The following is a 12,032-nucleotide window of genomic DNA, read 5'->3' as shown; positions in this document are numbered from 1 at the left end:
CTGAGTTAAAAGGCTTTTATTTGTCTATTTTGGACCAATAAATCATTAAGTTGACCTTGAAGACCTTGATGTATGTAAGCCAATTTTTAATGGATTGTTAACATGACTCCACCGTACACACCTACAAAGTTTTATCAGTATTCACTCAAAACTTTTTGAGCCATTGTGTTTACAGACAGAATGACATGCATGAAAACATTACCAAAAACATAACCTCCTTGGTGCAGGTAACTACAGTTCAGACTGGAAAAAAAGGACAAATTTTTAAAAGTAAAAGGCTCTTTAATTAATCAGGTTCTGGGAGACTTGCACAGAACAGAAGCAACTTAATATTTTAGCAGTATTTCTGAAGTTCACGGGCCAGAAATACACACTATACATCAAGTATACAGCAGGGTTTGAAACATGTAAGTTATAAGCTTTTGACTGTATATTTGTGTATCATAAAATGAATAGTAATATTAATTCAACACTCTTGTAGCATCTATGCCCTCTGCATGAAAATGATAAATGATCTATAAAATAAAGTATAAAATATCAGCAATTTGGTTTTGCTCTTTTGGCCATAACTTAGTTCAGCTCAATATTAATTTTATTAGTGTTTATAAGTGTTTGGTGCAGCCTTCCACAACAGTCCCAGTCCCATTGCCCACCCCTGCCATAATCGTTGGTGCTACAGCACATGTTTTCTTTACCGTCATCAAAATTAAAAGACTGAACACTGATTGGGTTAGTGGGACTGGAGGTGCAAAGTTTGCAGATGAAGAACCTAAAGCCAGTTATGTGTAAAATATTTTGTGTAAGTTAAGCTGGCAATAGTAAACTTAAGCCTCTGGATGCAGCGCATTTTATGGCTCAGGTTCACAGGTGTGGCTATGGGGTAGGGTCTTTCTGTATTATATTCCAGTACAGGTTGAATTGTCATCTACGCCTGATTTTGGTGCACTGTACAGTATACAGAAAAGTCACAAAAAATCAACATAAATTAAGGAAATTAAACTGAAAATGACACTCAAAATGTCCTGGGTAAGGACACCCAGATTCCAAGTTAATATGCTCAAACAGTGCATCCACCCATTGCTCATCTCGTGCTATTAAGCCACAAATGCTCCAACTGACTGCCACTTTTTTCACATTTAGGGCTGTTAATGTAACCAGGACTCAAAATTGTTATGCAAGCTCTCGCTGCGGAAGTGCAAAGGAAACACACTTGAAACCATCCCAGTTACGAGACAGTTTCGCTCTCATATCATTTTATTAGGTGTTTACAGTAACACGGCGGTCCACAGTTCAGCTTGATTTTCTATAGTTAAACCACACACGGACACACAGAGTGCATCGTTCAAGCAGACAAAACTCAGACAAAGAATTTCTGCTTTAATACTGTAAGCTTGCATGTCTTGTTACAGAAGAGAAGGGGTGTGTCACGTCAGTGTGAGTGTTGAGAGTTGGAAGAAGTATTATGATAGCCTGTATTTATTTATAGCTTACCTCTTCCCTTTCAATTCGTAAAGTAATATGACAGGCGACCAGCTCTAGCATACATGCGCCCATTGCACAGGGCACATGTGTTCAGTGTTTATCGGGCTCTGATTCAAAAAGCTTCCAAAAAAGCTTCCACATGCATGCCCGACCCCTGTAAAAACGTTATGTTTCACTTTCTTCTTGAGTCAGGGCTAAGTGACACCTGTGCACTGAGTCCTCAGCAGTGCACCACCCTCTCCTCCTCTCGCTCCAGCTTCATGTCCCTGAGTGACCCAGCTCCACATTCTAGCACTGCACGGGTGCCAGCAGCAGCAAATTAGACACCAGCACCCCCTCCTGATATGTACTTCTCTGTCCTACATCCATTATTTTTAGCTGGGATCCAAGCCTTCATCTTCACTTAATAAGGGAAAAGAATCCCTCATATTTGTACCCACCCCTAAATCTATCATATCAAAGTTCATCATCTTCATTTGGCACAAAGCAGACACACTTTCACACAAATGTCCTATCCTATGTGTTGTCTTGATTCTTTGCTTATGCGCCATCTCCTTCCATCTCCACAGCTGTCTGTGTATGTTCTCTGTGTGCATACGGAGAGACAGAGAGCAGGTTGGTCCTCTTCTCCCCACTCCACCCTCTTTAACAGGTTTTTAACATACACTCAAGTACACACACACACACACACACACACATAAGCTTACACAAAGCTGTCACCCCAGCAACCGCCCCAGCCCTGCCTCATCTTTCCCATGCTTAATTACGTGCCGCATAGGCACACGCTCACACCTATGTCAAACTTAGCCCAACCCCTCTTGCACCCTGAGCCCACTGCCAGTTGCCCATGTGGGGTTTTTAATAAGGTGGATGCAGGAGGCTGTCTTGCTCTCTTCTGGGTGACGCGGATTGGAAGGGGTTCTCCATACTTTCACCAAAAAAAAAATTTTTTTTTTCATTTTTCCCCCCTTTCATTTAATTTCTGAAACTGTAAATATATCCACATTGTCTTAGAGAGGAGCCATGAAGTGGACCTGGGTGCTTGTGACAGTCTTGCTGTCCTTTGGGGGAGTTTCACTGGGCAAGGATAGCTTGGACTTCCCTGAGTATGATGGCAAGGACCGCGTCCACGACCTCAACGCCAAGAACTATAAGTCTGTGATGAAGAAGTATGATGTTATGGTGGTCTACTACCATGACCATCCCGGATCCAGCCGCGCCGCCCAGAGACAGTTTGAAATTGAGGAGTTGGCCCTTGAGGTGGGTTGAGAACTGTGGGAATCATTTAGAGGATAGCTGATGATGAGGAAGCTGTGAAATCAGTGCTTGATTCATTCACGCAGATGCTTTAAACATATTTGAATCCGCAGAGACTTTTCACTTAGGTCTGCAGATTCAAAGCAGATGTAAAATATCGCGTATATACATTTATATGTATATTTTGTTTTGTTTTGTTTTTTGTTTTTTTTTACTGCAAAAAGCTAACCATGGTTTAAAAACATCGAGGGAATATTTGCTTCATATTGTGCAATTTTTTGTGAAACCTCCTCTCGTGTTTGTGAGGGAGTTATTATGGAGAAAAGAAGATATAGAGGTAGAAAATAGCTTTGCTGATGAGCGAAGAAATGTGTGGCAAGCCTGCGGTGTGTCGTCATGTCGACCACCCTGAGGCAAAGAGCTGAGCTGTGAGGACCCAAGATATCATTTATTTTGGCGAAGGCTGAGCCTGTGTGGGATGTGTGTGCATCTTTGTGTGTTTCTGTGCCTGTGTGTCGGGCAGCTGATCAACTTAACGCTCACCGTAGGCCTCATGTTAAGCCTGGATACTCAGCAGTTCCTGCTAAAAAGGCACTACATCACCTTTCACAGAGCTTCCACTCATTTGCTGTGTGTGAAAAGTTCTATTTGTGTCTCTTGTCATGAAGGTGACTCCATGTTTGCGCACAACAATTTATACAGAGAGCAAAATTAATTTTACAGTGTAGCCGTCACAAAGACAACGCAAAACTAAGCTGTTCTCAGAGAGCATTTAAAGATGTACTACTGAAGCTGATATTTAAGAACTGCACTGGACATTGCAGTTCTAAGAAGTCAGGTTGATTTCTGATTTATGGCCTGCACTAGATCACATAACAACAATATTTCATGGCATTTGGCGTGGCTAACGTACAGTGTAACACCAAGGCTGCTGCTCCACACATTTGCTACATTACTGTATTTTGCAAGGCTGGTTGATTAGCACCTGTGTAAATTTAAATAAAATAACAATTATTACAAATATTTTAACTTTGCCTGAATGAATATTGTATAAAACAGGTGCAACAAATCTTAGCAGTAACCGAATCTGGAAATCAGCAGGTTAGTCTCATGTTAAGAAAATTAATGAAATAGCATGAAGGGGGTAAAAATAATAGTGATGGATAGTGGTAATGGGGAAAAGACTAATAACTAAATCAGACAGAGAGAGAGAGAGGTGAGAAAGGCTGTAACGAATCACATCAAGAGCCTCTGGTGTCTGTGTACAGGGCACTGGGGCTCAGTCTTGGGGCTGCAGCCAGCGCTGGAGGTACTGGCTCCAGTAGTGCCGGCTCAGCTCTGAGCCGTGATTGACACTTGCAGTACTGTACTTGTCAGCGGATCCCAGAGCACTGAGCATCACTGCCATCTTGCCAAAATAGTCCCTGGGCTGGTGTGACTTCTGGTGCTATTTTTATCCCGAGATGCTTTTGTGGTGGGTTGAGCTCCCCAAAGGCTTGTGTTTCTCCTTCTGAATGTATTATAATTTACATTTAATGAAGCTTTATTTATAGTAATAGGCAAGGCAAAAGGTGCAAAATTTCATAGGTCAAGGAGCCCTGTGGGGGTTAATGAAAGTCAAATGAAACATGACATTATGATGGTGATAATTAAGTGCTTTCTTCCTGTGTCCTTTTAACTTGATTGGTTTTGCTGTTAAAGTGGCCTCTTGTGTATATTATCAATGCTTTGTCAAATGCCTGTCATGCTTGTTCCTCAGTGTAAAGAAAAGCGCATTACATTCTCCAGACAGAATGCAATGTGCTATCAAGCTGCAGCGCCTGTTGGACATAGATTGGCAAACATGAAGGTTCGCATGTCTTTTTTTGTCCCTCTGGACATCAAAATGAGGATGATGGAGTCCGGTCCTGAATCAGCAGTATTATCACTGCACTCATATGCCAGGTTAGCAGTTTTGGTAGATCTAAGCCAAGAACAAAAACTGAAAAACGTACAGCTGCTGCGCACGCAGATAAAAATCTATGAAATCCCACCCCAGATACTGGGCCTGCTGGTTTAACTTTACATGCTGTCGAGGAGGTTCGGTTACTCTGAAGAAATGAGCTCATCCATGTTACATCAAATACACATTCTGAACACCAAGCTCCAAAAACAACTTTGCATGTTTTATTTTAGGAGGCCGGGCAGATATAATTTCCATCTGTTTTATCCACCATAAATGCAAGAAATTCCTATTTTGCATTTCCAAATTTTAAAAAACTCCTAATGCATCTAGATATGCTCATATTTCACCTCATAAAGAATTTGGTGAAAAATTAAAATTTTATTTAAAAAAAAAGTGCTTTATTCAAATGGTCATACGGTGAATTTCACTATTAGCAACAAAGAAAATATATGCTTGTTTTAAGCTTTACTTTATCCTTAAATATGGCCTATAAATATATATAACTAAATAAATATAATATATATAAATATAAAGCCTTAATCCCTTTCCCTGTAAGAAGTTTATTTTAGCCTGTGTAAATGCCAAAAGGATGCAGTCTACAGCAAAGTATAGTGCAATGCAGTGAATAAGTGTGAATAACTTAAACTGCTTCACTGTGCCCCACTCATCTGCAACTCCAGTCAAGTTAAAAGAAATTCAAAGAATTATCTGCACAACAAACTGCAGGACAGCCTGGTTAGTCTGACTATTTATGCCAGTAAAAGCAGCTGCTCAAGATTTCTGACACCAGTGTGCATGCGTGCGTGTGTGTTTGTGAGAGAGAGCGATAGAGTTTGTGTGTACTTTTTACCCTTCAGATGCACTGAGACAGCTCTCGAACCACTTCTTCAATGCAGCTGGGCTGCGAGTCGCTCACTGTCACTGGTGGAACCGACTGTCAGTCAAAAGGTTCAAGTTTCATACAGATTTAGAAAGTGCATAAGCGGCGCTCTGAAAAGCAGGCTTTTATGGTAATGAAACTACTGCGTGAGACAACTTTGTAAAAGGTGTAAATAATAGTGTAGGAGTGTAATAGTGTAACCTTTCAAATGAGTAAGACACACTTGCACAGCCCTGCATTCCCTCTTTTTGTGTTGAACTAACAAATCATTTATTTATTTATGTGCAATGTTTTACAGTTTGCAGCCCAGGTCCTGGATGAGTTTGAAGACGAAGATATTGGAGTTGGTCTCATTGATGCAAAGCACGACAAGGCTGTTGCAAAGAAATTAGGTAAGCACAGCTGTAGGAAGTTGATACATAGCTTATTTTGTAAAATGTCAGACCATCACAGTCACATTGCTTTAACACAAGAAGCTGAAATGTAATCTGAACCAACCTGTCCAAATGTCTCGAGGTTAAACACAAAATATTCTTTCCCTCCAGGCCTTGAGGAGTCTGACAGCATCTTCGTCTTCACAGACGATGAAGTCATAGAATATGATGGCGAGCTTGCATCTGACACTCTTGTGGAGTTCATCTATGATGTTCGTGAGGATATAATCTCCCAGTTAATAGCCTGCTTTATTTTAGCAATAAAAAGTCTCTAAATACTCATTTTGCTTCATATGAGTATGAGTACAGTGCCTTTTTTCCAGTTTATTCTCCTCTTTGTCATCTCTGTTGTCTTCCCTTTTCTTGTCTTCCAAAGGTTCTCGAGGACCCTGTAGAAATAATTGACAATAGTAAGGAACTGAAAGGCTTTAAAAACATCGAAGAGGACATCAAACTGGTGGGCTACTTTAAGAGTCACAAGTCAGAACGTAAGACTCTGTACTGTGATGGCATGATAACCTGTAATATTTTCTGATAACTGCATATCAAGCAAATGAGACAGGATCATAAATTTAAAGTAATCTTCATAATGCTTTAGTTAAAGTTGATGCGATTTGAGTTACGTGAGCACAGAAAACACCAGTAAGGATGAGAACAAGAAGTCTCTGCATTTAGATGTCTCATATAAAGAGTCAGAGCTCTGAAACAACTCAATGGAAATCTGTAAATTTCAGATTTTGAGGCTTTTGCTGATGCTGCTGAAGAGTTCCATCCTCACATCCTGTTCTATGCCACCTTCAATCCCAAGGTGAGTAATTATTAATTACTTGAGGTGACTATATTATTAGTCTAGTTTCAGTTTTAGCAATGACACAACTTTTAAGCACTGAGTGGGTGGCAGTTATATTTCACTCTATATTTGTAATGAGCAGGCTCAGAAAACTTACCTTAAAAATAGAAACATTAAAAATCAATTAAAAAAAAGAAAAGAAAAATAAGCAGTGGGCCCAAAATCAAACTCTGAGGTACACCAAGAAAATGTTTTTTTTTTATGTGTAACCATAAATCCAAATGCTTTCTGTGAAAAAAGTATTCAACAACAATGGATCTTAAATTCCATATCTTTGAGGCTTATATTCATGGCTATACAGCAGGGATCCTCAAATTCAGGCCTCGAGGTCCGGTGTCCTGCAGGTTTTAGATGTGTCCCTGATCCAACACACCTGAATCAAATGGCTGAATTACCTCCTCAGTATGCAGTCAAGTTCTCCAGAGTCCTGCTAATCACTTCTATATTTGACTCAGGTGTGTTGAAGCAGAGACACATCTAAAACCTGCAGGACACCGGACCTCGAGGCCTGGATTTGAGGATCCCTGCTATACAGTATTCTGTAAAGATCTGTCTATCATATGAGCATCACACAGGAAATGAAAACAGTGGTTGATCACCTATATCTGTAATTTCCTTGAATCAGGGGGAGACCCTTTCTAAGATACCCTAATCAAGTCGTTCAGTTAATGAGGGTTAAGAGGTCTACCATTATATATAAGGCAGGTTTCATTTAAATCACATAGGCTGGCTATCATCCACTTATAAGGTGTTGGGTATACCATCATTTACACGCTGTTGTTTCTCATCCACCTTTCACACACTCACAGATCAGTGGTGGTGAAAAGGGCCATATAAGGTGCTAACTAACCTGCCATCTGAAGTGTCTTGGGTTTACACTGTTTTGCTCAAATACACTTTGAAATGTAGCTCGAACCACCAACCCTGCAATTAGCGAACAACCTGCACTACCACCTGAACCACTGCTCTCAGACTGTCAAAAAAAAAAAACAACCAAACAAGAAAAAAATATTAATAACACTTTTCTTTTTCCTAAATAAAGCAAACTGTTGTTAAATATTTTGTTGAAACTTTTTTAATTAAAGCATACACCATTAATATATCCTGTATGGTCACATGAGGCTTCCAATTCTTTGGGCTTGTGTTACAGGTTGCCAAGGCTCTGGACCTGAAGCTCAATGAGGTGGACTTCTATGAACCATTCATAGATGAGCCAGTGGTCATCCCTGGAAAACCTTACACTGAGGAGGAACTGGTGAAATTTGTTGAAGATAATGACAGGTAAGTCCCATTTGCGCTATGCCACAAGGATCTAAAGAGCTTTGTCTTCTGAGATCCAAGTAAAAGACATTAAGATTTGAGTCATTTTTGCTTGTTAGACCAACCCTGAGGAAGCTGCAGCCCCACAACATGTACGAAATCTGGGTAAGAAATTTTAAACTAAGGAGCAGTTTTACAGCTTTGCTGAAACTGCAGCCTGTAACTATTTTTTTCCACAGGAAGATGATGTTGACGGTGAACATATTATTGCCTTTGCAGAGGAGTCTGATCCAGGTAAAGGGGCACTAAATTAAATATAAAAACATCTCTACTGACAGTTATTTCTGATCATTCGGTGATGCATTTTAGTTTTAGTTATGTAGTTAGCTGTTTGGTTTAGACTGTGATCCTCTTTTTTCACTTCTCAGATGGTTTTGAGTTCCTGGAGATTCTGAAGCAAGTTGCCGAAGATAACACTGACAACCCTGACCTCAGCATTGTCTGGATTGACCCTGATGACTTCCCTCTGGTAACAATATGAAACAGTGTAATATGCTTTCTAGAAACAAGAGACTGTCAGGCAGTCTGTACAGTTTGATTGAGACTGGTTCGTTGATAACAGCCACTGCTTGATTAAATCGTTCGCTTACTTTCCTCTGCAGCTCCTGCCACACTGGGAAAAGACCTTTGGAATTGACCTGTCACACCCACAGATTGGTGTTGTTGAAGCTGATGATGTAAGTCATATTTTCAGTATGCTCTTATTACCAAATTCAAAACATTTGTGTGCTTTATTGCTCCCATATATTGTTATACATAACATTTACAGTCACAAGTAGATTTAGGGCAAGGCACGGACTTGTTATACTCATTTTCAACTTCATATTTTTATTCTTATGCTCTACTAGACTCTACTGTATGATTCACAGCTCAAAATAATTTTTATTCATCTTATGCCTTCATAGTATATATCATAGCTCTCAGAATGCATCTTATAATAGAAACACTGTCTTTAAGGCCACCCACCTAAGCAAACTTTGTTCTGGCTGGCTGGCCATTGCAAACAGAAGGATTGGACAACAAGTGGGAGGGGCTTCTGTGCTTAGAGTCAGAGGTGTCCTGTCTCTTTGACATCATACAGAGCAAGGAATAGACAAAACTGCCTGAAACTGAGAGTTTAGAGTGATCTAAAGCTGAGCTTTTGACTTACATGGATCACCCTGGGCATGTTTAAGTGTCCACTAGTGTCCACTAATGTAACAATACACATATGGCAGAAAATAAGGAAAACCATATGGTAACATGTGCCTTTACAATGAGAATGTCATTTATAAAGTGGAATGCTGATGCACCAAAACAGCTTCTGAATTTGATTCAGCGTTGGGGTCATCGTGTCTTTAAAGGTACCCTAAAAAGAGGAGGTTAGTTAGTTGTGTTGCTCCACAGACTTTCACCTTCTCAGAGAACCCACAAAAGAGCTGTTCTTGTTTTTGTGGGATTTTTTTTGCTTCCCAGGCTGACAGTGTGTGGATGGACATGGATGATGGCGAGGACCTGCCTTCTGCAGATGAGCTGGAGGACTGGCTTGAGGACGTTCTGTCAGGTGAAATCGATCCAGATGAAGATGACGACGATGATGATGATGACGATGACGACGATGATGATGATGACGACGATGACGACGATGACGACGACGATGATGACGATGACGACGACGATGATGATGACGATGATGATGATGATGACGACGATGATGATGATGACGACGATGATGACGATGACGACGACGATGATGATGACGACGACGATGATGACGATGATGATGATGACGACGACGACGACGACGATGATGACGACGATGACGATGATGACGACGACGATGACGATGACGACGACGACGACGACGACGATGATTATTAAATCATTAAGTCATAAATTACTTTTCAAGTCTGACCAATGCAGTTTCAAGACTCAACATCACTAACTCTGTCATATCGTCCTTTCTTGAAACTAGTTCTTACTTTGAACTCGTCAGTTCGTGTTGATATCTCATCTTCTCATCGCCCTCTCTCTGCATCACACCAGAACATTATTCCAGTATTCATTTGACCCTTTCACCTGCATATTCACTAATCCTCCATGTAACAAAGTACTAAGATGCCACAGTGCCTTTATCCCCACATGTAACAATAAAAAAAAATTTTCAAAACCTTGCCATCTACTGCTATTGATTTTTATATTATTAAAGTATTTATTTTCCTAATACTGGAAGGATTGCATTATTGTATGCATTATGTCTGAATCCATCTTTGGAGTCTGTTGCCGTTTGAATGTGTATTCTTTATGTTCACTTATTTTCTTGTTCCCCACCACAACCAAAACGACTGAGGTCAGATCCAAGGGTGCTAACGAGCTTTTCTTATAGGTCTTTAATATCATCAGCCTACTCTGTGAAATCAATGTAATGCTGTACACTGAACGTGCTGTACATCATATGGATGTTTTCTACGATGATGAATTATGACAACAGCCATATTCTATTTTTGTAACAAGAGGAATTTAACGTACTGTGAAGTCTTAAATAAATGACGGCTTGGACAGAAACCTCACCACTGTAGAGTTTTTAAAGATGTGTAAGTGTGTGCATGTGTGAAATGCAAACCACAGTAAGTCAAACATTCTGATCAAAGAGCAATCTGAGGCTTTCTTTATCTCATAAAGGGTGCTAAGGTTAAGTAGGTGCAGAGCAGGCAGAAATCACTCTCCGCACACTTAAAGCTACTTTGTGCAAGAAAAAGAAAATATGTTCAGATTCCCCTAGTTTTAAAGAAGAGACTGCAGGATAATTCTGATATACACTCACCAGCCACTTCATTAGATACACTTTGCCAGCACTGGGTTGGACCTCCTTTTTTCTGTCTTAATTCTCCATGGCATAGATCCAGCAAGGTGCTGGAAACATTCCTCAGAGATTTTGGTCCATATTGACATGATAGCATCACATAGTTGCTGCAGATCTGTCAGCTGCACATCCATCATATGAATCTCCCATTCCATCACATCACAAAGGTCCTCTATTGGACTGAATGTATATGATGGTGATGAATAGGGTTACCAACAATAGTCAGATTGGTTGTGGCATTTAAGTTATGTTACTAAGGGGCTCAAATTCTGCCAAGAAAATATCTCCCACACCATTATACCACCAGCAGCCTGAAGCATTGATACAAGACACTATGGATCCAAGTTTTCCTGTTGTTTACAACAAATTCTGGCCATACCAGAAGGCTTTTAAAGCAGAAATTGAGACTTATCATACCAGGCGATGTTCTTCCAATCTTCTGTTGGTGAGCCCATGTGAACTGCAGCACCCACTGTGATCCTCTGCTGCTGCAGCCCTGCTGCTTCAAGGTTCCATGTTTTCTGCATTCACAGATGTTCTTCTGCATACCTTGGTTTTAATGAGTGGTTACTTGATTTATTGTTGTCTTCCTATTAGCTCAAAGCAGTCTGACCATTCTCCTATGACCTCTGACCTCTGACATCATTAAGACATTTTCACCAAGAGAACTGTTGCTCACTGGATATTTTCTCTTTTTCGGACCATCCTCTGTAAACCCCAGAGATGGCTGTGTGGGAAAATCCCAGCAGATGAGCAGTTTCTGAAATACTCAGAGCAGCCTGCCTGGCACCAAGAACCATGCCACATTCAGAATCACTTAAATCACCTTTCTTCCTTATTCTGATAGTCAGTTTCCATTTCAGCAGGTTGTCTTGACCATGTCTACATGCCTAAATGCACTGAGGTGCTGCCATGTGATTGGCTGACTAGACATTTGTGTTGAGGAGTGGTTCAACAATAGTAGTGTGGCCAGTGAGCCTATACCCCAAATTTCACCATTATAGTTCGGAAACTGTGTCAAT

At 40.4% G+C, this 12,032-nt stretch overlaps 1 protein-coding gene across 1 annotated transcript; it reads left to right on the top strand.

Moving 5' to 3' along the window:
- Positions 1–2,427: 2,427 nt before the first annotated feature.
- Positions 2,428–10,671, top strand: casq1a (calsequestrin 1a). Its single transcript, XM_030751746.1, has 11 exons — positions 2,428–2,742; positions 5,863–5,956; positions 6,110–6,210; positions 6,375–6,486; positions 6,733–6,806; positions 7,999–8,129; positions 8,228–8,273; positions 8,348–8,402; positions 8,537–8,637; positions 8,771–8,845; positions 9,624–10,671. Exons 1-11 carry the CDS (start codon positions 2,506–2,508, stop codon positions 10,026–10,028), a joined length of 1,431 nt encoding a protein of 476 aa, XP_030607606.1. The 5' UTR covers positions 2,428–2,505; the 3' UTR covers positions 10,029–10,671.
- Positions 10,672–12,032: the final 1,361 nt, after the last annotated feature.

Source organism: Archocentrus centrarchus, chromosome 17 (genome assembly GCF_007364275.1).
Source record: "Archocentrus centrarchus isolate MPI-CPG fArcCen1 chromosome 17, fArcCen1, whole genome shotgun sequence".
In the NCBI taxonomy this organism is placed as follows: domain Eukaryota; kingdom Metazoa; phylum Chordata; class Actinopteri; order Cichliformes; family Cichlidae; genus Archocentrus; species Archocentrus centrarchus.
This window is presented reverse-complemented; position numbering and strand designations above follow the sequence as displayed.